A 27,048-nucleotide genomic window follows, 5' to 3' on the forward strand; every position below is an offset into this window, starting at 1 on the left:
TTCTTTCCTTGGTCTTGACTCTGTCTTTCCTTGGTCCTGACTCTGTCTTTCCTTGGTCCTGACTCTTTCTTTCCTTGGTCCTGACTCTGTCTTTCTTTGGTCTTGACTCTGTCTTTCCTTGGTCTTGACTCTTTCTTTCCTTGGTCCTGAGTCTTTCTTTCCTTGGTCCTGACACTGTCTTTCCTTGGTCTTGACTCTGTCTTTCCTTGGTCCTGACTCTTTCTTTCCTTGGTCTTGACTCTGTCTTTGCTTGGTCTTGAGTCTTTCTTTCCTTGGTCCTGACTCTGTCTTTCCTTGGTCTTGACTCTGTCTTTCCTCGGTCCTGACTCTGTCTTTGCTTGGTCCTGACTCTTTCTTTCCTTGGTCCTGACTCTGTCTTTCCTTGTTCTTGACTGTCTTTCTATGGTCCTGACTCTGTCTTTCCTTGGTCCTGACTCTTTCTTTCCTTGGTCCTGACTGTCTTTCCTCGGTCCTGACTCTGTCTTTGCTTGGTCCTGACTCTGTCTTTCCTCTGTCCTGACTCTGTCTTTCCTTGGTTCTGACTGTCTTTCCTCGGTCCTGACTCTGTCTTTCCTTGGTCCTGACTCTGTCTTTCCTTGTTCTTGACTGTCTTTCTATGGTCCTGACTCTGTCTTTCCTTGGTCCTGACTCTTTCTTTCCTTGGTCCTGACTCTGTCTTTCCTTGTTCTTGACTGTCTTTCTATGGTCCTGACTCTGTCTTTCCTTGGTCCTGACTCTTTCTTTCCTTGGTCCTGACTGTCTTTCCTCGGTCCTGACTCTGTCTTTGCTTGGTCCTGACTCTGTCTTTCCTCTGTCCTGACTCTGTATTTCCTTGGTTCTGACTGTCTTTCCTCGGTCCTGACTCTGTCTTTGCTTGGTCCTGACTCTGTCTTTCCTCTGTCCTGACTCTGTCTTTCCTTGGTTCTGACTGTCTTTCCTCGGTCCTGACTCTGTCTTTGCTTGGTCCTGACTCTTTCTTTCCTTGGTCCTGACTCTGTCTTTCCTTGTTCTTGACTGTCTTTCTATGGTCCTGACTCTGTCTTTCCTTGGTCCTGACTCTTTCTTTCCTTGGTCCTGACTGTCTTTCCTCGGTCCTGACTCTGTCTTTGCTTGGTCCTGACTCTGTCTTTCCTCTGTCCTGACTCTGTATTTCCTTGGTTCTGACTGTCTTTCCTCGGTCCTGACTCTGTCTTTCATTGGTCCTGACTCTGTCTTTCCTTGTTCTTGACTCTGTCTTTCCTTGATCCTGACTCTTTCTTTCCTTGGTCCTGACTCTGTCTGTCTTTGGTCTTGACTCTGTCTTTCCTTGGTCTTGACTCTTTCTTTCCTTGGTCCTAAGTCTTTCTTTCCTTGGTCCTGACTCTGTCTTTCCTTGGTCTTGACTCTGTCTTCCCTTGGTCCTGACTCTTTCTTTCCTTGGTCCTGACTGTCTTTCCTCGGTCCTGACTCTGTCTTTGCTTGGTCCTGACTCTGTCTTTCCTCTGTCCTGACTCTGTCTTTCCTTGGTTCTGACTGTCTTTCCTCGGTCCTGACTCTGTCTTTCCTTGGTCCTGACTCTGTCTTTCCTTGTTCTTGACTGTCTTTCTATGGTCCTGACTCTGTCTTTCCTTGGTCCTGACTCTTTCTTTCCTTGGTCCTGACTCTGTCTTTCTGTGGTCTTGACTCTGTCTTTCCTTGGTCTTGACTCTATCTTTCCTTGGTCCTGACTGTCTTTCCTCGGTCCTGACTCTGTCTTTGCTTGGTCCTGACTCTGTCTTTCCTTGGTCCTGAGTCTTTCTTTCCTTGGTCTTGACTCTGTCTTTCCTTGGTCTTGACTCTGTCTTTTCTTGGTCCTGACTCTTTCTTTCCTCGGTCCTGACTCTATCTTTCCTTGGTCCTGACTGTCTTTCCTCGGTCCTGACTCTGTCTTTGCTTGGTCCTGACTCTGTCTTTCCTTGGTCCTGACTCTATCTTTCCGTGGTCCTGACTGTCTTTCCTCGGTCCTGACTCTGTCTTTGCTTGGTCCTGACTCTGTCTTTCCTCTGTCCTGACTCTGTCTTTCCTTGGTTCTGACTGTCTTTCCTCGGTCCTGACTCTGTCTTTGCTTGGTCCTGACTCTTTCTTTCCTTGGTCCTAACTCTGTCTTTCCTTGTTCTTGACTGTCTTTCTATGGTCCTGACTCTGTCTTTCCTTGGTCCTGACTCTTTCTTTCCTTGGTCCTGACTGTCTTTCCTCGGTCCTGACTCTGTCTTTGCTTGGTCCTGACTCTGTCTTTCCTCTGTCCTGACTCTGTCTTTCCTTGGTTCTGACTGTCTTTCCTCGGTCCTGACTCTGTCTTTTCTTGGTCCTGACTCTGTCTTTCCTTGTTCTTGACTCTGTCTTTCCTTGATCCTGACTCTTTCTTTCCTTGGTCCTGACTCTGTCTGTCTTTGGTCTTGACTCTGTCTTTCCTTGGTCTTGACTCTTTCTTTCCTTGGTCCTAAGTCTTTCTTTCCTTGGTCCAGACTCTGTCTTTCCTTGGTCTTGACTCTGTCTTTCCTTGGTCCTGACTCTTTCTTTCCTTGGTCTTGACTCTGTCTTTCCTTGGTCCTGACTCTTTCTTTCCTTGGTCCTGACTCTGTCTTTCCTTGGTCCTGACTCTTTCTTTCCTTGGTCTTGACTCTGTCTTTCCTTGGTCCTGACTCTGTCTTTCCTTGGTCCTGACTCTTTCTTTCCTTGGTCCTGACTCTGTCTTTCTTTGGTCTTGACTCTGTCTTTCCTTGGTCTTGACTCTTTCTTTCCTTGGTCCTGAGTCTTTCTTTCCTTGGTCCTGACACTGTCTTTCCTTGGTCTTGACTCTGTCTTTCCTTGGTCCTGACTCTTTCTTTCCTTGGTCTTGACTCTGTCTTTGCTTGGTCTTGAGTCTTTCTTTCCTTGGTCCTGACTCTGTCTTTCCTTGGTCTTGACTCTGTCTTTCCTCGGTCCTGACTCTGTCTTTGCTTGGTCCTGACTCTTTCTTTCCTTGGTCCTGACTCTGTCTTTCCTTGTTCTTGACTGTCTTTCTATGGTCCTGACTCTGTCTTTCCTTGGTCCTGACTCTTTCTTTCCTTGGTCCTGACTGTCTTTCCTCGGTCCTGACTCTGTCTTTGCTTGGTCCTGACTCTGTCTTTCCTCTGTCCTGACTCTGTCTTTCCTTGGTTCTGACTGTCTTTCCTCGGTCCTGACTCTGTCTTTCCTTGGTCCTGACTCTGTCTTTCCTTGTTCTTGACTGTCTTTCTATGGTCCTGACTCTGTCTTTCCTTGGTCCTGACTCTTTCTTTCCTTGGTCCTGACTCTGTCTTTCTGTGGTCTTGACTCTGTCTTTCCTTGGTCTTGACTCTTTCTTTCCTTGGTCCTGAGTCTTTCTTTCCTTGGTCCTGACTCTGTCTTTCCTTGGTCTTGACTCTGTCTTTCCTTGGTCCTGACTCTTTCTTTCCTTGGTCTTGACTCTGTCTTTCCTTGGTCTTGACTCTGTCTTTCCTTGGTCCTGACTCTGTCTTTCCTTGGTCTTGACTCTTTCTTTCCTCGGTCCTGACTCTTTCTTTCCTCGGTCCTGACTCTATCTTTCCTTGGTCCTGACTGTCTTTCCTCGGTCCTGACTCTGTCTTTGCTTGGTCCTGACTCTGTCTTTCCTTGGTCCTGACTCTGTCTTTCTTTGGTCTTGACTCTTTCTTTCCTTGGTCCTGAGTCTTTCTTTCCTTGGTCCTGACTCTGTCTTTCCTTGGTCTTGACTCTGTCTTTCCTTGGTCCTGACTCTTTCTTTCCTTGGTCTTGACTCTGTCTTTCCTTGGTCTTGACTCTGTCTTTCCTCGGTCCTGACTCTGTCTTTGCTTGGTCCTGACTCTGTCTTTCCTCTGTCCTGACTCTGTCTTTCCTTGGTTCTGACTGTCTTTCCTCTGTCCTGACTCTGTCTTTGCTTGGCCCTGACTCTGTCTTTGCTTGGTCTTGACTCTGTCTTTCCTCGGTCCTGACTCTGTCTTTCCTTGGTCCTGACTCTGCCTTTCCTCGGTCCTTACTCTGTCTTTCCTCGGTCCTGACTCTGTCTTTCCTCTGTCCTGACTCTTTCTTTCCTTGGTCCTGACTGTCTTTCCTCGGTCCTGACTCTGTCTTTGCTTGGTCCTGACTCTGTCTTTCCTCTGTCCTGACTCTGTCTTTCCTTGGTTCTGACTGTCTTTCCTCGGTCCTGACTCTGTCTTTGCTTGGTCCTGACTCTGTCTTTCCTCTGTCCTGACTCTGTCTTTGCTTGGCCCTGACTCTGTCTTTGCTTGGTCTTGACTCTGTCTTTCCTCGGTCCTGACTCTGTCTTTCCTCGGTCCTGACTCTGTCTTTCCTCTGTCCTGACTCTTTCTTTCCTTGGTCCTGACTGTCTTTCCTCGGTCCAGACTCTGTCTTTGCTTGGTCCTGACTCTGTCTTTCCTCTGTCCTGACTCTGTCTTTCCTTGGTTCTGACTGTCTTTCCTCGGTCCTGACTCTGTCTTTCCTTGGTCCTGACTCTGTCTTTCCTTGTTCCTGACTCTGTCTTTCCTTGGTCCTGACTCTTTCTTTCCTTGGTCCTGACTCTGTCTTTCTTTGGTCTTGACTCTGTCTTTCCTTGGTCTTGACTCTTTCTTTCCTTGGTCCTGAGTCTTTCTTTCCTTGGTCCTGACTCTGTCTTTCCTTGGTCTTGACTCTGTCTTTCCTTGGTCCTGACTCTTTCTTTCCTTGGTCTTGACTCTGTCTTTCCTTGGTCTTGACTCTGTCTTTCCTTGGTCCTGACTCTGTCTTTACTTGGTCTTGACTCTTTCTTTCCTCAGTCCTGACTCTTTCTTTCCTCGGTCCTGACTCTATCTTTCCGTGGTCCTGACTCTGTCTTTCCTCGGTCCTGACTCTGTCTTTGCTTGGTCCTGACTCTGTCTTTCCTCTGTCCTGACTCTATCTTTCCTTGGTTCTGACTGTCTTTCCTCGGTACTGACTCTGTCTTTGCTTGGTCCTGACTCTGTCTTTCTTTGGTCTTGACTCTTTCTTTCCTTGGTCCTGAGTCTTTCTTTCCTCTGTCCTGACTCTGTCTTTGCTTGGCCCTGACTCTGTCTTTGTTTGGTCTTGACTCTGTCTTTCCTCGGTCCTGACTCTGCCTTTCCTCAGTCCTGACTCTGTCTTTCCTCGGTCCTGACTCTGTCTTTCCTTGTTCCTGACTCTGTCTTTCCTTGGTTCTGACTGTCTTTCCTCGGTCCTGACTCTGTCTTTCCTTGGTCCTGACTCTGTCTTTCCTTGTTCTTGACTGTCTTTCTATGGTCCTGACTCTGTCTTTCCTTGGTCCTGACTCTTTCTTTCCTTGGTCCTGACTCTGTCTTTCTGTGGTCTTGACTCTGTCTTTCCTTGGTCTTGACTCTTTCTTTCCTTGGTCCTGAGTCTTTCTTTCCTTGGTCCTGACTCTGTCTTTCCTTGGTCTTGACTCTGTCTTTCCTTGGTCCTGACTCTTTCTTTCCTTGGTCTTGACTCTGTCTTTCCTTGGTCTTGACTCTGTCTTTCCTTGGTCCTGACTCTGTCTTTCCTTGGTCTTGACTCTTTCTTTCCTCGGTCCTGACTCTTTCTTTCCTCGGTCCTGACTCTATCTTTCCTTGGTCCTGACTGTCTTTCCTCGGTCCTGACTCTGTCTTTGCTTGGTCCTGACTCTGTCTTTCCTTGGTCCTGACTCTGTCTTTCTTTGGTCTTGACTCTTTCTTTCCTTGGTCCTGAGTCTGTCTTTCCTTGGTCCTGACTCTGTCTTTCCTTGGTCTTGACTCTGTCTTTCCTTGGTCCTGACTCTTTCTTTCCTTGGTCTTGACTCTGTCTTTCCTTGGTCTTGACTCTGTCTTTCCTCGGTCCTGACTCTGTCTTTGCTTGGTCCTGACTCTGTCTTTCCTCTGTCCTGACTCTGTCTTTCCTTGGTTCTGACTGTCTTTCCTCTGTCCTGACTCTGTCTTTGCTTGGCCCTGACTCTGTCTTTGCTTGGTCTTGACTCTGTCTTTCCTCGGTCCTGACTCTGTCTTTCCTTGGTCCTGACTCTGCCTTTCCTCGGTCCTGACTCTGTCTTTCCTCGGTCCTGACTCTGTCTTTCCTCTGTCCTGACTCTTTCTTTCCTTGGTCCTGACTGTCTTTCCTCTGTCCTGACTCTGTCTTTGCTTGGTCCTGACTCTGTCTTTCCTCTGTCCTGACTCTGTCTTTCCTTGGTTCTGACTGTCTTTCCTCGGTCCTGACTCTGTCTTTGCTTGGTCCTGACTCTGTCTTTCCTCTGTCCTGACTCTGTCTTTGCTTGGCCCTGACTCTGTCTTTGCTTGGTCTTGACTCTGTCTTTCCTCGGTCCTGACTCTGTCTTTCCTCGGTCCTGACTCTGTCTTTCCTCTGTCCTGACTCTTTCTTTCCTTGGTCCTGACTGTCTTTCCTCGGTCCAGACTCTGTCTTTCCTTGGTCCTGACTCTGTCTTTCCTTGTTCCTGACTCTGTCTTTCCTTGGTCCTGACTCTTTCTTTCCTTGGTCCTGACTCTGTCTTTCTTTGGTCTTGACTCTGTCTTTCCTTGGTCTTGACTCTTTCTTTCCTTGGTCCTGAGTCTTTCTTTCCTTGGTCCTGACTCTGTCTTTCCTTGGTCTTGACTCTGTCTTTCCTTGGTCCTGACTCTTTCTTTCCTTGGTCTTGACTCTGTCTTTCCTTGGTCTTGACTCTGTCTTTCCTTGGTCTTGACTCTGTCTTTACTTGGTCTTGACTCTTTCTTTCCTCAGTCCTGACTCTTTCTTTCCTCGGTCCTGACTCTATCTTTCCGTGGTCCTGACTCTGTCTTTCCTCGGTCCTGACTCTGTCTTTGCTTGGTCCTGACTCTGTCTTTCCTCTGTCCTGACTCTATCTTTCCTTGGTTCTGACTGTCTTTCCTCGGTACTGACTCTGTCTTTGCTTGGTCCTGACTCTGTCTTTCTTTGGTCTTGACTCTTTCTTTCCTTGGTCCTGAGTCTTTCTTTCCTCTGTCCTGACTCTGTCTTTGCTTGGCCCTGACTCTGTCTTTGTTTGGTCTTGACTCTGTCTTTCCTCGGTCCTGACTCTGCCTTTCCTCAGTCCTGACTCTGTCTTTCCTCGGTCCTGACTCTGTCTTTCCTTGTTCCTGACTCTGTCTTTCCTTGGTTCTGACTGTCTTTCCTCGGTCCTGACTCTGTCTTTCCTTGGTCCTGACTCTGTCTTTCCTTGTTCTTGACTGTCTTTCTATGGTCCTGACTCTGTCTTTCCTTGGTCCTGACTCTTTCTTTCCTTGGTCCTGACTCTGTCTTTCTGTGGTCTTGACTCTGTCTTTCCTTGGTCTTGACTCTTTCTTTCCTTGGTCCTGAGTCTTTCTTTCCTTGGTCCTGACTCTGTCTTTCCTTGGTCTTGACTCTGTCTTTCCTTGGTCCTGACTCTTTCTTTCCTTGGTCTTGACTCTGTCTTTCCTTGGTCTTGACTCTGTCTTTCCTTGGTCCTGACTCTGTCTTTCCTTGGTCTTGACTCTTTCTTTCCTCGGTCCTGACTCTTTCTTTCCTCGGTCCTGACTCTATCTTTCCTTGGTCCTGACTGTCTTTCCTCGGTCCTGACTCTGTCTTTGCTTGGTCCTGACTCTGTCTTTCCTTGGTCCTGACTCTGTCTTTCTTTGGTCTTGACTCTTTCTTTCCTTGGTCCTGAGTCTGTCTTTCCTTGGTCCTGACTCTGTCTTTCCTTGGTCTTGACTCTGTCTTTCCTTGGTCCTGACTCTTTCTTTCCTTGGTCTTGACTCTGTCTTTCCTTGGTCTTGACTCTGTCTTTCCTCGGTCCTGACTCTGTCTTTGCTTGGTCCTGACTCTGTCTTTCCTCTGTCCTGACTCTGTCTTTCCTTGGTTCTGACTGTCTTTCCTCTGTCCTGACTCTGTCTTTGCTTGGCCCTGACTCTGTCTTTGCTTGGTCTTGACTCTGTCTTTCCTCGGTCCTGACTCTGTCTTTCCTTGGTCCTGACTCTGCCTTTCCTCGGTCCTGACTCTGTCTTTCCTCGGTCCTGACTCTGTCTTTCCTCTGTCCTGACTCTTTCTTTCCTTGGTCCTGACTGTCTTTCCTCTGTCCTGACTCTGTCTTTGCTTGGTCCTGACTCTGTCTTTCCTCTGTCCTGACTCTGTCTTTCCTTGGTTCTGACTGTCTTTCCTCGGTCCTGACTCTGTCTTTGCTTGGTCCTGACTCTGTCTTTCCTCTGTCCTGACTCTGTCTTTGCTTGGCCCTGACTCTGTCTTTGCTTGGTCTTGACTCTGTCTTTCCTCGGTCCTGACTCTGTCTTTCCTCGGTCCTGACTCTGTCTTTCCTCTGTCCTGACTCTTTCTTTCCTTGGTCCTGACTGTCTTTCCTCGGTCCAGACTCTGTCTTTCCTTGGTCCTGACTCTGTCTTTCCTTGTTCCTGACTCTGTCTTTCCTTGGTCCTGACTCTTTCTTTCCTTGGTCCTGACTCTGTCTTTCTTTGGTCTTGACTCTGTCTTTCCTTGGTCTTGACTCTTTCTTTCCTTGGTCCTGAGTCTTTCTTTCCTTGGTCCTGACTCTGTCTTTCCTTGGTCTTGACTCTGTCTTTCCTTGGTCCTGACTCTTTCTTTCCTTGGTCTTGACTCTGTCTTTCCTTGGTCTTGACTCTGTCTTTCCTTGGTCTTGACTCTGTCTTTACTTGGTCTTGACTCTTTCTTTCCTCAGTCCTGACTCTTTCTTTCCTCGGTCCTGACTCTATCTTTCCGTGGTCCTGACTCTGTCTTTCCTCGGTCCTGACTCTGTCTTTGCTTGGTCCTGACTCTGTCTTTCCTCTGTCCTGACTCTATCTTTCCTTGGTTCTGACTGTCTTTCCTCGGTACTGACTCTGTCTTTGCTTGGTCCTGACTCTGTCTTTCTTTGGTCTTGACTCTTTCTTTCCTTGGTCCTGAGTCTTTCTTTCCTCTGTCCTGACTCTGTCTTTGCTTGGCCCTGACTCTGTCTTTGTTTGGTCTTGACTCTGTCTTTCCTCGGTCCTGACTCTGCCTTTCCTCAGTCCTGACTCTGTCTTTCCTCGGTCCTGACTCTGTCTTTCCTCGGTCCTGACTCTGTCTTTCCTTGGTCTTGACTCAAACTTGTCTTGATCTAGGGATTGTTACTTGCCATGCCAGAACACACTAAAGTTTTAGCTTGTGTTTGTGTTTTTCCCTCCTGCTCTCCTCCGCCTCCTCGGTCTGCTCTCTGGGTGTCATCAGACTAATGCACCTGTGGTTTGTGTCTCCTGGTCAATCGTGTCCAGCAGTCCTCCATATGAAACAGCTGTACCTGCAGAGATGAAGGGCTTCTTCATGTAATTCTCCTCTCTGCCATCAAGAGCTGCTGCATGTGTGGAGCTCAGTAGATCCACTTGATAACGTAGGACAGTTTTTAGTCATTCCTGGTGTGAGGTGTCTCGGGATACTTTGGTCTTGGTCTGGACTCGGTCTTGGCCGCTTGAAGTCTTGGTTTTGTCTAGGTCTTAGAATTATCGGGTCTTAGTCTTGATTCAGTCTTGGCTGCTTAAAGTCTTGGCCTTGTCTTGGTCTTAGGATTCTTCGGTCTTCGTCTTGACTTGTTCTCAGCCCCTTAAAGTCTTGGTCTTGGGATGCTCAGGTCTTGGTCCGGACTTGGTCTTGGGCTCGTTGGTCTTGACTACAACACCACTGACAACATTAATAAACTCACACAAGCAGCTTCGTGGTTCGGTGAAGCTCCAGTGGGCAAAAAGCCAAGCAGAAAAATACAGCAATCAAACGCTTGAATACTTGACAATTTAACCTCCACGGCCTTTAAATCGCAGCGAATACACGAGAAAAAGAAGCTGCGCTTTAAAAACGAACCACTCACAAACACACTTACGGGAAGATAAAGGTCAGCGTGCGTTCGCAGCCGGTCCTCTTCCTCATTCCCAGTGATTGATGGCCAACCAACACAACAACAAGGTGCCGTTTGAAATAACCCCGACAGCATTTCCAATTACGCAGGCGAGGATTTTAATTACAACGTGGCGTTAGCTGCAGCTCTAAGGCCTCGCCGTCTGCGTCCTAAACGGGAGTTATGAGTATCAGCTCCACACCCATGCAGCAATTAGCTCAACAATTTGATGAAGCTACGAGGGTGTAATCAAAGCTTCAGCACTGTGTGTGTGTGTGTGTGTGTCAACAGACCCAGTGAAACCGACCTTACATAACAGCGTGTGCTCTTTCAGAGATGCTGTAACGCTCCCTTTCGCTGTCTCTGCTTCGTGTTCTTACATTTTCCCCTCAAAAAGCTTTCCAGTGTTCCTCTGAGGATCGCCTTTTTTTGCGTGCAGAAGGCTGCAGCATGTGTCTGAGAGAGCGAGAACAGCAGCGAGACTCGAGTTCCACTCGCGATGCGAGTGAAAACTGTGAGTCACACCCATTGACTGCGTTGTATTATCAGCTTGTCTTCGTTAATAAATCAGCACACTGGAGTTCTTTCCCTGTAAAGAGTTCGCGGAGAAACGTCGGAGCTCTGAGCCCAAGGGCCAATAAACAAAAGGCAATCGGGGCAAAGCGGTAAAAACAACTTTAACGTTCCTTCTGACGTTGAGTACGCAAAAATGCAAGTGCATACATGAAAGCAATAAATAGTTCTGCCGCACATGATGCGGTCGCAAAAGTGACCAGCTGGAACAAAATGTTCTTGCTTTGTTGTACTAAGTATCTATCAATCAAACTTTTACAGCCCTTTCCATGGTTATTGCAATTCAAAGTGCTTCACAGATGATTGACACCACACTAAACCGAACAAGCAAAGATAAGAATGATAAAAAAAAAAGCATAAATAGGAATTTTGTGAACATTGCATAAAATCTCTTTTCAGGTGACAAAATGGAAATAAAAGTCACGTAAAGAAAATAAATGAGAAAAACTGTTGAACTGACAGGGAACTGATGTTGAAAGCAAAATGAATCAGAGCAATTTGATTAACCTCGTTCTCTTCAACAATCGGTTTGTGTTTTTGAAAAACCCACAGCAGGATCTCAGTATTTTCATTTGGGAAGTTCTTCTTGATTAATGTCCACGTCGAGGATATGAGAAAAGGAATTAGGACCAGTAGATGTGCAGGGAAAAAAAGTTATTTTCTCACCAGAAAATGGTCAAAATTAGCACAGTTTATGCGATGTCTTTAAAGTTGTTTGAAAAAGAGTATTTTCTATTAAAATTAACCATCTGGGTGCTTTACAAGGAATCTGCATATAATTATGTCCATCAGTCTCCACAGGGACGATAAACCAACGGATCTAGTCTCTGTGTATTTATCCCCGTGTTGTTTACATGCCTGAGGTTCACTTCCTGGAAACGTAACAGTGCAATTGCATATTACCCCCCAAGTGGCCCTCCGAGGGGTGTTATACATCATTTCTATAACAGTAATCAGTGTCTGCTAATCCAGGAGATACAGAAGATTTAAATTGATTCCCTGCTGGGTTTTGAAATCTTTTTTTTTTTTTTTTTTTTGTACCACAATTTTTATTCACCAGAATGGAGGCTGGGCTAAGATCTGTGATGCTTCAACTTCACTTCAAAATCCCCCCCGAAAACCTTTCTTCTAACTCTAACCCTTCTTATGGTAAAACATTGATAGAATCAAATCATTTTATAAGTCAACAAGCATAAAGACATTGTCAAGCGCATAATGTTGCTGGATTCATTAAATGAAATAAAAATCGGCTTGAAACGGGTTTGTTCTTCAATGGCTTTTATTTATTAATTTTTTTGCATTTTGTGAGCCGAAATTTATTGGTCCTCCGTGGAAATGTATTTTTCCTGAAGGATGGTTCAACAAGGAACTTGGAGGTCATTTACAGAGGTACACAATACGTCAAATTTGAGGTTCAAGGCAGAAAATATCTTCGATTAAACACTAATATGTGTTCCCACACCTGGAACGACGCCCCAGAAGTGAAGAAAGTGTGTCCTCTCTCTCCCTGGCTTGTTCCAGGTTTTAAAAAGTGTGTTGCTCCAACCAGCCAATCAGAACTCAAACCCTATATAGTGTCATCGGGGGTTTAGCCAATCGCAATCAAGGTAGGCTCCTCCCTTTTGACTCCTCCCACAGTCAGGCAGCTCTGCTCTGGCACATGGCACCACGAGAGGAAGTACTTCCTCCTCTTCCCAAGATGGGCGTGTGTGGGCGGAGCCAGTCCAGCTCACACAGACACAGCAGATTCTGAATGCAGCTCCTTGGATCCAATGTTCAAATGGAGGGAAGTCAAGGAAAATTGGATGGATTTGGACCAATAAACTGTGACTACAAGGTTTTTGGACCAACGAGACCATGTGAAAGTGTTGAAAAGCAGGATTATATCACCCTTTTAACTCTCACATCCACAGGTATGAACAGCTCTTTGGCAAAATCGACAAACAGTCCTTGAATGCGCAGGTTTTTGGAAGAAACTATTTGATTCTGGAGACTCACAATCGTTCTCTTCACACTCCGAGGCGGTAGACGGCTTTGTGCTCGTTCAGCGTAGCAGGATCCGCCGCGTTGCTTCGTAACCAGCCCCGTGGAGGCGGCCATTATGGTCCTCCTGCCACGCAAATGAAGGAGGGCTGCGAGACTCCTATTGTTAATCTGTTGTGTGAGACTCACAAAGACGCTACCCCACACACCTCTCTTCCACAGGGAAGGAGGCGAGTGAGTCCTTAATGTGCGGCATAAAGAAACTTTTTTTTTATTGTCACTGTAAAATATCCGAACCAGAATAAATGGTTCTTCAGCTCACGCTCAGAAAATAGACAATAACGACAATGGCGGCCTCTAGTGTCATGACTCTCATAGTCCATATTATCCCGGGACTTAGTAGTTTCATTTTAGTTTATTACGTTTATTTTAGTGGAAAGTTATCTGGAATAACAATCCAATTTGGTCGTCGTGTTCATGCAAATATCTGCACACTCATTATTGCTAATGTTTATAGCGCATTGTTCTCTGCTTGCAAGGCTTCATTATAAAAACAAACAACATCACTAACTCGTGGCCCTGGCATGCTAAATACATAGTTTTCAGCCTTTCTGTGGAAACTGGTATTGTTTTCCAAATGTTGCTGTGCAAACATTTGCTTTGCTCAGATGAAAACACAACAATGTGTTTTCACTTGAAACATTGTGGCTTCAACGGAGCTCCAGAGCGAAAAAGAAGGAAAAATGCAACTTTTCTGAAACGATACTGCACATGAAGATACGTTCATTGTAAACATTCTGTTTTTTTGCACATATTGCACAAGTAAATCGGCAACAATATCAATAATGGATTAACAAGTGTTTTCATTCTTTAGAATTTAACGGTACTTCTCCAACAAACTTTACATGTAATGAACTATCATCTGGGTCGTAAATGGGGAAAAGAATGATGCCGTTTCTCGTGGATCGTTGCCTAAAATGCTCTTTCTTGTGCTTCGCAGCTCCACAGGCGGATCTACCAGATGCAGGTGACGGTCCCGGCCACGGGCCTCAACAGCTTCAACTACTCCTTCTCCTACCTCTGTCTCCCCGATGACAAGAACGTCTGCATCATCGACGACATCATTCGCGCGATGGAGGAGATCCAGTCGGCCCGCGGCGCCAACCGCTCCGCGCCCGTCCTGCGCTACCCGATCACGCAGCTGGCGGACGGCCGGCAGGCGTACATCGGCCACCAGCTGGGCGGAGTCACCGGCTGGGGCCCCGGCGGCGCGGTCCGCGCCCCGGGGATGGGACCCAGGGGCGAAGGCGTCCGTTCCGCCAGGGCGCTGCAGCTCACCTACTACCTCCACGGCCGTGGCGGTCTCATGGACCGGGTGGCCAGCCAGTGGGAGAAGGCCTTCTGCGCCGAGCTGCAGCACTTTGCGGCGCTGCACCCGAAGCTGGGCCTCTACCCTTCCACCTCCTCCTCCCTGAGGACGGACTTCCAGTTCTCGTCCGTGCTGGCGCACAGACCCCTGCTGGCCAGCCTGGGGGTGTGCGGCGTGCTGGCCGTCCTCTGCTGCTCCATGAGGGACTGTGTGAGGTCCAAACCCTGGCTGGGCCTGCTGGCGCTGCTGTCCATCACGCTCTCGGGCCTCACCGCCGCCGGGATACTCAACCTGACGGGGGCCACCTACAACTCCACCTACCTGGGCATCCCCTTCGTCATGCTTGGTAAGTTTACCCCCGGAGTGTTACCCAAGAATACCTTTACATGTTTGACCCCTGAAGTCAGCAAAGCATGCAAATTATATGTAGCAACTAGAGATGGGCAAATGAAGCTTGAAAGCAGATTCATGAACCACTTTCTATATGTTTTGAAGCCACTAGATGGCACTGTCTGTTCAATAAATGTTTGAAAACACACTTCATTGACAGTCTTTCAGCCTCTATCTTCAAACCAAGAGTGCCACCTGGTGGAGTCAGAAAATATAGAAAGTGGTTCATGAATCTGCTTTGAAGCGTCATTTGCCCATCTCTAGTAGCAACCATTCATACTTATTGTTGGCAGGTTATTTAGTTTATTGCATTATTTGGACACGTGGTAGCGGCAATTAGGCGGGGGGAGGGGGTTAGTATGATTTCTCAAATAAACATAAAAAAAAAGAAAAAGAAAAACCAACTAAACTGCAAGTCGATAGACTGTAGAGTTCTGTTCTTGTCAGTTCACTCCTGCTTCACCTGTGTCGTAATATTAGCAACTGGGGACATTGAAAAAATGTCATTACGGTGTAACGGACCAACGTCACACGAATCTTTGCCATTGAGAGCTGAAGAGTCTTATTCTGCTCATCACCATGAGCGGAATAAAGATAAACAAATCTCGGGGTCCAGAGTTTGGAACAGAGAGCTGCTGGAGGACGTGAGCTCGAGGTGAAGAGGAAGAGCTCAGAAAAGTTCTATTGATGGCGTCCAGGAGATGGTCGGTGTATAAGAGAAGGACGTTGATCCATTGGGAGTTGCCAGATTTCTGTACAAACTTGCACGAAGCAATGAAACACGGATTGACTCAGAAAAGGGATGCTTCACCAATTATACACTCATATCCATTCGTGTAGGTGTGAAATAAAGCTTATTCAAGTCTATTTGACGACTTATTGTCAAAAGAATCACGGCAGGTTCTTGAAAGGGCACCGATGATTATAGAGCGATATAGTAGGTACAGTTGTGCAAAGAGGAATAGTTTTGTTATATTCTATACGCCGCCAAGTCCAACAATATAATTGTTTTTTTTTTGTACAAACATGATTCAAAATATAACATTTTAGACACATCAGTGCATGCTACGCTCATGTGTACACTGAATGGTATCAAAAGATAGTCACACCCCATGTAAAATCTACATTTTATTGCCTCAATTGGTGCACTCGAAGCAGAGGCAGCCATTTTTCCAGTGCTTAGCTTAACTATGTAGCATATGTGGAAAGTTGTTTGTGCAAAAATAGAAGAAAAAATGAAGAAAGAAGTTTCCAAATATGACAAATCTAGACACATTATGAATTCATGCTCCTTTCTGTTTGGAGCAGGTCTTCCTGTAACGCACAGAACATGTCTTTTTTGGGGGGGGATTTGTTGTATTTGAGCACAGGGACATCTTAGCAAGAACAACAAGGAGAAGATAAAAGCTGGAGAGAAATCAAAGGAAAGTGGCAGGTGGGAGCAGCAGTGATCGTTGTCATTTGCTTGTATATCACAGACTGCCTGTGCTCACAGTCTGCAGACGCAGAAGCCTGCGGCTGAATGCAGCTTCAAAGAAGACAGATCATCAGAATGACTGACGTGACGGGGCATGAACTTGACTCTGCGAGTGGGAGGGCGGTGGCTCCAGCAACACAGTTCTGGTTCAGGGGCAAAAAAAAAAAAAAAAAGGGTTTCAAAGGGTTTTTTTTTTATGTTGCTGCTGTTGAATCTGGATCCAGAAAGTCTCAAACTATTTTACATGTCAGACATTTCTCCACATTTACGGTGAAACCTTTCCCACCTACCCAGCGTCTTTATCCGCTTTGTCCGGACTGAGTTCACAGGAAGGGAAGCTTTTTAGAGCCGACACTGGCTGGAGGACGAAGTCCACAGTCCATCACAGAAAGATGGCCACCGATGTACAGCGTCAGAAAATTCGCAATTGCTGACTCACTATACGGTGTGACTTTTTTTGTCCTCTGAAAAACAATAGAAAAATGACGTGACGATCAAAGCGACACCGGCGCTGCACCAAAAGAAGCCGTTCAGAGATTCTCCACGTGATAAAATGTTGTGCCACGTCCATGTTATCCATCTGCTTCTATACTCAACTGGTCTCCACATACACATGGATGCGTCATCGGCATACGTAGACGACGAAGAGGATAACGTTGTTATTCGTCTATACTGAGGTCAGTTATCGTTGTTATCGCCTTCGATTCAGAGGAGAGAAAGAAATACTGCCCAGTTAATCTGAGGCCCCATTTATGCAACGTTTCAGGTGAAAATGCATCGTTTTGGTTTCAGGGAAGTTTTGCTTTTGCTCAGAATGAAGCCGGTAACAAACGATACGAGGCTGTTTAAAATCACACATCTTTCGAGTGCGTAACTTACCTTTCATGCATGTTTTTGGAAGGATTTCCAAGAAATGCTCAGGAAGAACATGCAAAGTCCACACAGACGAGGCCTGTCCTGCATCCGAACCCTTACACCATGAGGCAAAATGCAAACCACAGCACCTCCAGGCCACCATGTTTAATCGCTGAACATGAAATAAAAAGATCCGTCTGCATGTAAAATCATCACCTGAGCTCCAGTTCCTGTCACACGCTGTTGCGTCATTTGATATTTTCATGCACATTCAGTCATTTCATCAACAATTCATGATCATGCTTTTTTTTTTTTCTTCACCTAAATAATAGATATGAACACAAACTATAAATAAACTTGAAGCTTTCTTGACTATTTTCTCTTCAATCACAAACCATCCGGGTGCTGAACTACAGTCAAAAGACACTCAATTTGCATAAAATGTCAAATTCATCCAAATCAGATGCAATGTCAGAAGTAGCTGCATTTCTGGTATTGCCTCTTCTTCAATCTTTAACCTTCGGTAAGAATGACACAGTTTCTCCACATCGCTGTGAATCCGAAAGCCTCTGGAGCCAAAGCATTTAGTGAGAGTCGGGAGTGAATCCGTGTGGGCTGCAGCAGCCTTCCCACGCAGCAATGTCACCGGTTTCAACTGTTGCTAACAAAAGTCGCAAAACTTCCACTTCTTTTCTCAATAGTCATAAAATCTCATACCAGCAGAAATCAATTTGTGTCAATATCTGGAGTACTTCCTGCAGCCTTGACTTGGAGGGGAAAAAAACAAACTCCCGATGAATCAATTAAAGACTCAAGAAGTTTTTGAAAAAGATGTTCTTGGAAAAACAACCAGGAGACAGTAACAGGCTGGATGCACATCAAACCTGCTTATGTTGGTGGGTTTTTTTTAACAGCTCATGCTTGCGGGGCTGCAGCCTCTCTCTAGATCAGGGGTGTCCAAACTCGGCCCTGGAGGGCCGGTGTCCTGCAGGTTTCAGTTCTCCCCCTGAGTCTAATGATGATGTCATCATCAAGGTTGTGAAAAAAGCCCAATAACAAGCCCCTCATTGCAATCAGGTGTGCGGCAACTGCACAGCAAATTTGAAATCATAAATTTAACAGAGTTGAAATGAACGTTTTTTTCAGGATTTATATGGGAACCACTAGTCCAGCGTTAAATTCACGCTTTGTAAAGTGTTAAAGTTATGAACACTTTTGCAGTGTTAATAACAAACACTAATACATTTATTGGTTAACCCGTTGGCATTGTTAAAAACAAACACTTGTAGTGTTGGTTGAGAAACATTTTTACAGTGTTATGAACAGACACTTATGGTGTTAAAATACGAACAATAACCAACACAATTTTAGTATTACCAAGCGAACTTGTAACATCAGTATTGATGAAAATACACTAAATCACTCGGTAGATACTGAGGGTGACGTAACTAATCAACTACTCAATTGTTTAAGTCACACTTAATGGTGTAAATTCTACACTTGACAAGTGATTATTATAATACTGATACAGTGTGCAATGCCTTCTGAAACAAACACATTTAAAAGAGATGGGATTTGTGTAGTGATGACTCCAAAAATAACCGCAGTGGAAAATAGCCTTTTATTTTTCCATTTAAACGAGGACAACCATATTGGCGAGCGAAGCGTCTCTACCTCAAGTGTTTCTTTCAGTCACAAATCAACAGGAACACCATGGCTGGACGACACGCCACACAAAACCCTCCTCGCTCCTGGTTGCCCACCCACAACTAATAAACTGAACTAAACTCGATGAATTAATTATCTACACGAACTAAGGAGCATAAACACAACACAACCACACACACACATTACAAACCCAATATAACCCCAAAATAATAACATCTAAAACACAACGAACAGAAACTCCCATGATGCATTGCTGTGGTGAGCTCCGTGAAATAGCCCCCACCTGAGGGATCAGCTGCCGAACTGGCCGGCCAGGACTGCCAGGAGTCACTCCAGAGGAAGAGTGAGCTTGTCTGGGCTCTGAGTGTTGGGCAGCACCACCCTCGCCACCCTCAGCGCAGGTGAGGCAAGGGGACGGTGGAGAAAAATGGCCGCCTTCAAAATCTGGTAAAAGCTCCACTTCGATGCCCGGATGGTCAAAGTAACACTTGTAGTGTTAAACGCTTTTAACTCCGCAATTTGACAGTCGCACTGTAAGTTTTACCTCCAGCATAGAGGTGTTTTGACTCAAACTAACGCCAGAGCCTCGACACTTTACTGGAATACGGCTCAACACTGGAATTGTAACACTTGTGATTTTGCTGTGTGGGAGAGAGCTAAACCCTGCAGGACACTAGAAACTATAGCTCATATCTTAAGTGTGCCGTCGTGGACACGGTCTACTGCAATATAGGATTACTATAAGTTATCATTGCATGTACCAATATGTACTATAATATGTTTAATAGCACGTGACTTCGCTATCAAAAGTACCATATTATTGTGGTATTATGTATGCATCAGGGCTTCATGATATTTGGTAAATAAAACACCATATATGCTTATTGTTCACAGGTTACTTAATTTATTATATACTGTCAATACTTTTTCGTTGTTGTAATTCTTGGACACTTGGTGGCGATAACTCGACACAGCCTGTTTATGTAGAGGGCCTAGATCACAGGTAGAGGGAGGATACACAGTTCTCACCAGACAGACGACAGAGATACAATGTGCACGTTCGTCTTTTGCTTTCTACAAAAGACCATCTAGACTGACTGGAGCCACCTGTGTGCTAACGGCAATGACTTCACACTGAGTAATATTACATTACAATCAGCGCTTAAGGGCGTGTTCACAGTTCCCTAATTGATCTGGGAGGAAGTTCTCTTCGGGGAAAAACCATTTCATTTGAGCAAAGTGAACATGCCACCCAACTGTGAACCGGCGTACAGAAGCGATCTCTGGTCAACTTGGAAACGTGGGTCTCGGTTTGTTTACAAACGATCTTTCTGGCGGGCGGGGCTGGAGGACGTTATGTAGAGCGCAGTGCATTCTGGGGAGTAAACAAACAAAGCTAACTGCACGAATCAGAAGAAGCAGACGCAGAAAGGAAAAGTTGGAATAAAAGTTGTGGGCAGACGTGGCGTAGTGAGAAAGAAGTAGTGAGGAAGACTCTCATTGATAGCTGGTCTGAAGATATATGTATATGTCCTGTTTGTTTGTGGCTCCCGGGGTTGGAGCCGATCCGGTATCTGATATGAACGTAATTCATGGATCGGAAATTTCTGATTCATGAAGCCTCGTCTGTGCTTCTGCTGAAATGAGTCCACATGTGTTTCCCTGCCGCTGCTGTGTGGAATGTGGAATGGATTTGGACTCATTACGTCAATGAGTATTGAGTCAGGAAATCCATTCCACGGTTTGCAGCCAGCTTAGCATGGTAGGGAAGTAGACACATGACATGTCGATGTTTGGATGGATTTTATGCTCAAAACACCATAAAGCATTGACGTGGATGTTTGCAAAGTCACTGTACAGCGAGATGGTCGCTCTGCAGCCAGATCTCACCATTTTAATACGCCAACTCGCCGAGGAGAACGGCACTGACCGCGGCATCAAAACAGCATCAAAACAGCACCTCCACCTAGCAGGCGATTCACACCTCCATGAAGCTGCATCCTCCTCTACGCTAAACTCCCTGAAAATAGTCCCAATCATTTGTGTTGCATTAGAGCTGGAAACATTCTGTTTGTGCTGCGTTGCTAAAGAATTGTGAGGTTTTAAAGATAGAACTAGTTTATTATGAGAGGATGACGTCACACAGACCCCCACATTGTCCAAAGTGAATGAAATAGTTTGTACTGCTTTCTTTTCTGACCTTCCACTAGGTCAGAAAAGACCTAGTAGAAGGTCAAGTTGTCTTTTGAGAGAATACATGCAAACATTGTTACATTTCATACTTTACTGTAAAAGTATGAAATTACTGCCTCATAGAAAATCAACAATAATGACAATATTAATATCCAAGCAAACGTGTGACTGTGTGACATCTTCCAGGCGGTTCGGTCTCAAAACTGAATGTGAACGCCGCCCGGACCAAATGAACGCCACTCAATGCACAAACGTGTCATTGGTAGAAGCATCACAAACAGGCTTCATTGTTTGAGGAGTAAAAACAAGCATGAGGCAGATTATTTTTGGAAGAATAACAGATTCATTGTGACAACCCCCCCCCCCCCCCCAAAATGAGACATTTCTAAATTTGTTTGAGCTGTTTGAGAATGACCCAAAGTGAAGAATAAAAATAAACCAATCAGCAGCAGGAACGAGGCGCAGAGACAGTGAAGACGTGTCAGAGTTTGTGTATTCAAAAGAGTTTCTTTCATTTCCAAATTGAATTCCAGAAATTGGTTTCTGTGTCTGGGCCGAGACAAGATAAAGGAGGAGGATGAGGAGATTGAGAAAAATGAGGCAGGAAAGAGGCTGTCAGGCTCCGAATAAACTGCAATGAGGAGAACTTACAAGGAAACAGAGAGCAGCCTCAATGAAATATCCCTTCAAATTCCGGCCCAGATAAGGATTCGCCGAGCAGGAAACGAAGTTAAGCTGCCGTTAGGAGGAGGACAGGCGGCCGGGGAGGAGGATTCCTCAGAGTGCGAGTGGGCAGACCCAAAATAGGTGGGAGGAAGAGCGAGGCGAGGAGGGAAGGACGTGGAGGAGCGATTGGATTACGGGAAGAAAGCGGCGTTTTGCATTTCTCTCGTTCAAGCGTCAGACGGCGTTTCTCCTCGTCGCTCGTTAGCCCTGAAAGCGAGGAACATTTAGCGGCGGGGTCGCAGGACGTGGCTCGTTCCGTAAACTCTCCGGGTGTGTGATTGTGTGGAACCGTGTTGATGGCTGAAGAGGAATTCGGCTGTGATGAGAGACGAGTTTGATTGGCGTCATGCGACCACAGCAGTGTGTATTGTGGTCTTGCTGGTACCCCGCAGCTACTCTGACATGTGCTCTGTTTATCCAGATCATTTCAAAGATTTATTTTTCCAGTTTGACTAAAAGTACACACAGAAATCACCCCCCCCCCCCCCCCCCCCCCCACCCACCACCACCCGGGACTGAGGGACTACTTACCCACTGACCTACACACTCACAATATTCATCCGCACGCACACTGTTCTGTTTACATGCCTGCGGCTGGAAATTCAGCAGCGTAATGGCAAATGACTCCAGGGACCATTAAGAACCCAGTCATACGTCATTTCCAGAAGAGTAATCAGTGTCCTGTGGGCCCACCGGGTTTAAATTGATTCCTTGTCAGATCTAAACATCAGGGCTTGTTTCAATGCAATTAATAATCAGACGGACTGTGGACGCTGCACTGAATAGACGGCGGGATGTGTGCGTTCTCCAGACACGGAACAAAGGTGGTAAAAGACTGAACTGAGTAAAGCGGAAAGTCCTTTGTCTTCTTGGATCTGATCGCTTCTAGGTAAAAATATCGTCTGGTGTGCATCTGATGGGCAGCATCGTGAAATTCAGGCCCCGTTTACGCTACGTTCCCTGCGTTTCCACGGCAACGTTTTCAAAAATGATGTCTGTTCCCACGGAAATGGCAGGAATCCTGGAAACGATGCATGAGCATGTAGGGCCACGAGTCGGCGCTGCTGCATGTTTCTGTAGGTTTGTTGCATGTTGTCGAGAATAATACAGTATAAACATTAACAATGTTAATTATAAGGTTCATCGCATTAACGTGGTCAATGTTGATGTTAACATGAACGTGACGATCCAAGTGATAATTATACTCGATATAATCTCTTTTGTGAAGTTTCTGAATAGCTCAGTTGTGTCAGTGAATCAACGCGCTCATCTGAGAAACTTTGCATTGTTTAAATGTGAAGAAAAAGTCTATTTTGAAGCGCAAACTCTTTTTGTTTTCGCCAATGAAGCAGGCCGACGGGTTTTACTATTTGAAATCCATTTGATGACATAACAGCCGTGTCAAGGTCTGAGAGTGTTTTGACAGAGAAAACATCATCTCCTCTTTTCATCATCTTTTATGGCCCAGATGTCATCTACACACACACACACACACATACACACACACGCACACACACACGCACACACACCTCGAGTGTCAGTGAGTTGTGCCTGTGCTGAGGTGCTAAGTGTTTTCACCACAGTGAGGTCAGTGGGTGGGGGTGGGGTGGGGGTGGGGGGGGGGTACGTGTGACGTTGGTGACTCAGTGATACCATGGCAACCACTGAGGGGGTAAAAAAAAAACACACCCATCTGTTGCACATATATGAGCGTGTACGTACGCGCATACACTAATGGCTGGAGGCTCAATGGGTTGACGCAGCATGACTGTGCATTATTATGCACTGTGGCGACGCCTCACATATAGAACTATTTAAGATTTTTGATAGAGCCAGCTGCTGAAACCCTCATGAAACATTGACTTACTACCGCTATCTGGTACAAAAATGTACATACAGTACCTTCAAAGAGGGAAGTCGATTGAGAAGGCGTTTTTGTCCCGGTGGTTTCGATAGCACCATTTCTCTATTACAGCCTGGAGAGGAGCTGTGTATTCTCAAGCTGCAGGAGTTGCTGTGGTCGAGTTTCTCAACCCAATAAAAACTGGCTGTTCGTGGCGTCTTACATCCGCCAATTGAAACAGTTCCACTCCAAACAGGATGGAGGTGTGATATTATGCAGAGTGGGACAGTCCACGAGCCAGGTCCAGGCTCTTCTGCCACGTCGTGATTCATCGAGGTGTGTTCACGGCGGCAACGCAGGCGCACGTTTGAGGGGAAACGGAGGGAGTCTCGTGCTGTGTCTCTAGAGCTCTCGCAGTTTAAAGGTGCATTATTGGACTTTTCTCGGCTGGTTGTGTTTGCACTGTACAGCATACAACACTGGCTCTTCTGTGTTTTCCACCGACTCCTGAGGTAAAGTGAATGGCTCTGAAGTGTAACAAGGAAGGAAGGAAGGAAAGGAAAACTTTATTGATCCCTTTGGGGAAACCGCTTCTATGCATTTAATCATTTAAACTCCACAAGCATGTGCGAGGAACGGTGGGGCTGCCGCGTGGAAAAAGTGACCCGTTTAAGGAAGCATTGATCGGTGTCGCAAGCAAAACTGTCACGGAGATCCATCCTAACCGACTGGTTCTGTGTCCCAGGTCACGGGCTGTTCGGCTCCTTCGAGATGCTCTCGTCCTGGAGGCGAACGCGCGAGGACCAGCACGTGAAGGAGCGCGTGGCCAGCGTCTTCGAGGACGTCATGCTGCGCTTCTCCGGCTCCACCATGCTCCACCTGATGACCCTGGGCCTGGCCGCCTCGCCGCTCACCAACATGGAGGCGGTGCGTCTCTTCTGCCGCACCGCCGCGCTGGCCGTCGCCATCAGCTACGTCTACATGCTGTCCTTCTACAGCTCCTGCCTGGTGTTCACCGGCTACCTGGAGACCGGCTACAGGCACGGCTGCTTCTGCCGCCGGGTCCCCAAACCCGACCGGCTGGACGCCAAGCCGGCCTGGTACCGCTGTCTCATGTACACTCGCTACCAGGACGAGGCCCAGACCGCCAACCCGCCGCACGGGGTGGCTCACGCTCACGCTCACGCTCACGCTCACGCTCACGCTCACGCTCACGCTCACACGCCAGAGCCCAACCTGACTCACGTGCACACGGCGGACAACCCGGGCGTCCACGGACACGTGGCGAACTCCACGCACTCCCATCCGCTCGCGCACTCCACGGCCAGCGTGGACCCCCATCCGCTGGACTCGCACCTTCTGCTGGGCTGCGTGCGGCGTTGCTACGGCGACTGGATCACCAACACCTACGTGAAGCCTTTCGTGGTCCTGCTCTATCTGGTTTACATCTCCTTTGGACTGATGGGCTTCCTGCAGGTGAGACACAAGTATACAAGCACACAGGAACAGTCTGAGAGAAGTGGTATTCTCTACGCCGCCGTGTAACTGATGCTCTGCTGTTTCTCCACAGGTGACGCAGGGTTCAGACCCCAGCGCACTGGTTGCCATGGATACAGCAACAGTATTGTACACCCGCGCCCAGCAGCGCTACTTCAGCTCGTACTCTCCCGTCATCGGGTTCTACATCTACGAGAGCGCCCCCTACTGGAACGCCTCGGTGCAGCGGGACCTGCTGGAGTACGCCAAGGGCTTCCAGCGGATCAGCTGGCTGGAGGCGTACCTGAACTACCTGTCGGACCGCAACCAGTCCACCAGCCAGCCGCGGGAGAACTTCACCCGCACGCTGCGCCACGCCTTCCTGCGCGAGCCGCGCTTCGCGCACTTCGCCGACGACATCATCTTCGCGGAGCGCGGGCAGGGCGAGGAGCCCGACGTGGCGGCGTCGCGCATCTTCCTGGTGGCCAAGACCACGGAGAACAAGCGCGAGGAGATGTCGGTGCTGCTGGACACGCTGCGGCGCCTGTCGCTGACCTCGCGCGTCCGCTTCCTCATCTTCAACCCGTCCTTCGTCTACCTGGACCGCTACGCGGCGGCGGTCAGCTCGCCGCTCCGGCACTCGCTGCTGGCGGTGCTCTTCCTGCTGGGCCTGTCGTCCCTGGCGGTGGTGGAGCCGCTGGTGTCCGTGTGGCTGGGCCTCACCCTGCTCTCGGTGCAGTTCGGCGTGCTGGGCTTCATGACCCTGTGGGGCGTGGAGCTGGACTGCATGTCCGTGCTGTGCCTGATCGCGGCGCTGGCCCACTCGGCGGACTGCAGCAGCCCGCTGCTGTGCGGCTTCGCCTCGGGCCGGGGCGAGAGCAGGACTCGCTGGGTGAGAGTGGCGCTGGAGCGACACGGCGTGCCCTCGTTGCAGACGCTCATCTGCTACAGCGCCGCCCTGGTGCCTGTCGGCTCCGTGCGCTCCAACCTCACCCGCACGCTGTTCCGCTGCCTCACGCTGACGGCCGGCTGCTCGGCGCTGCACACGCTTGCCTTTCTGCCCACCCTCCTCACCTTCCTGCCCCCCTCCAAGAGCCGGGGCCACCGGCCCGGGGGAGGGGAGGGCCAGAGACAGGAAGTGGAGTGCGTCGAAATGAACGACAGCACCAGAGTGGTGGACCAGATCACCACCGTTTGAGAACCGGGACGGTCGTGGTTGAAGTCGAGCTGCTCCTGAGGCGTCTGAGCGGAAAGAAAGAAAGAAAAATAGAAGTGCAAATTAAAAGTAGCAGAGAGTTAGAACGTTTGGAAAGACGCCCGGAAATCCCAAGGAATCTCTTATCTTTATGTTCACTTGCTTCTTTTTAGTGCTGTTTGGCATATGAACGAGTCTTTTTCTTTTGATTGTTTCACCTGAACGAGTCCCTCACCAGTGGAGGATCAGCCTCTGTAGGATGTTGTCACAGAGAAAGTGCCACGTTTCCCCCACTAAACCTGCTTCAGCCGTCTGTTCGCCATAGCAAGTTGCACAAAACACAACTACAGAGACACGAGGCGATCATCTGTATGACTCGAGTATTTCTACTTTAATGCTGGACAAAATAAAAAAAAAGTGAGGAAACACGGCCGCAGCGTTTGTCCTTTGTCGTTCCGGACGGTGTCGATGGGAGGAGAGAGAACTAATAGTCGCCTCACTCTTCTTTACAGGGCAATTTCATTCCAGGCTGCTCATTGGGACGGGGACTGCACGGGTTCAAAAACAAGCATTCTCAGTTCTTCTTGACTCCGAATTGCCGTTTTTGTGCGAATGTGTGCGTCTGTATAGTTTTATTTTGACGGATTCAACCTCTTGAGGTCGTCCTGCCTTCAACGGTCGGCTTCCAGCTTCCTCACGGTCCTGACTTGGGTAAGATTGACAGGAGAAGATAAACACTTGGCTGTAAGGTGTCGAAAACCTCAAAGGAAGTCATTTGACGGTGGAGACACATTCAGTTCTGGTCCATTTCTGTATTTCTGCTGGAGGCGTTTTCTCTGGGTTGTTAGATTCCCTCCCATAATCCAGAGAGGTGCGTCTTCAACTGATGAGCCTGTAGTTCTGCGTTTGGTGTTTGGCTGTACTGGACGACATCATGTGACCACGTGATCACAATAGAATATGCGATGAATACAAACACGTAGATTTACGCGACATATCCTGCAGCTCTGCTTTTCCCCTTGAACTCCCTCCCAGTGATGTTAGCTTGTATAAAATAGGTGAAGAAGATGGAGTTTGATTAGTGTACAAATAAAGAAACAATCATTTGGCTTCAGTCGAAGCAGATTTCCAATAGATGCCGACTATATCGAGTTCATGTCTGACTTATACAGAAGATTTTTTTCATTTTCTCCTATTTCTACATCTTGATGCTGCTTCTTTCGCTCTCTGGGATGGAGCTGATAATGACTTTTCACTCTCACAATGGTCTGGGAGCCGCTTCATTCATCAGAAACTGACGTCGGCTCGTGTTCCCGCCGCTCTTCTTGATCTGTCCGTCACATCAAACGAAGGTATTGTTGTCTCAGCCTCCTGCAGGTAACGTTTCGCCCGTTTCTTTTTCTCTTCCTCTCCCCCCCTGAATTCATCTTTGTGCTCTGCA

At 47.4% G+C, this 27,048-nt stretch overlaps 1 protein-coding gene across 1 annotated transcript in view; it reads left to right on the forward strand.

Moving 5' to 3' along the window:
• Positions 1–25,610, forward strand: part of ptchd1 (patched domain containing 1) — a gene marked incomplete at both ends in the record, with an annotated part of 34,884 nt that extends 9,274 nt beyond the window's left edge. The window contains 3 exon segments of the mRNA XM_080514666.1: positions 13,416–14,130; positions 23,682–24,412; positions 24,507–25,610. Coding sequence (XP_080370792.1) covers positions 13,416–14,130; positions 23,682–24,412; positions 24,507–25,610 — 2,550 coding nt within the window.
• Positions 25,611–27,048: the final 1,438 nt, after the last annotated feature.

Source organism: Blennius ocellaris (assembly GCF_963422515.1).
Source record: "Blennius ocellaris genome assembly, chromosome: 19".
NCBI lineage: Eukaryota > Metazoa > Chordata > Actinopteri > Blenniiformes > Blenniidae > Blennius > Blennius ocellaris.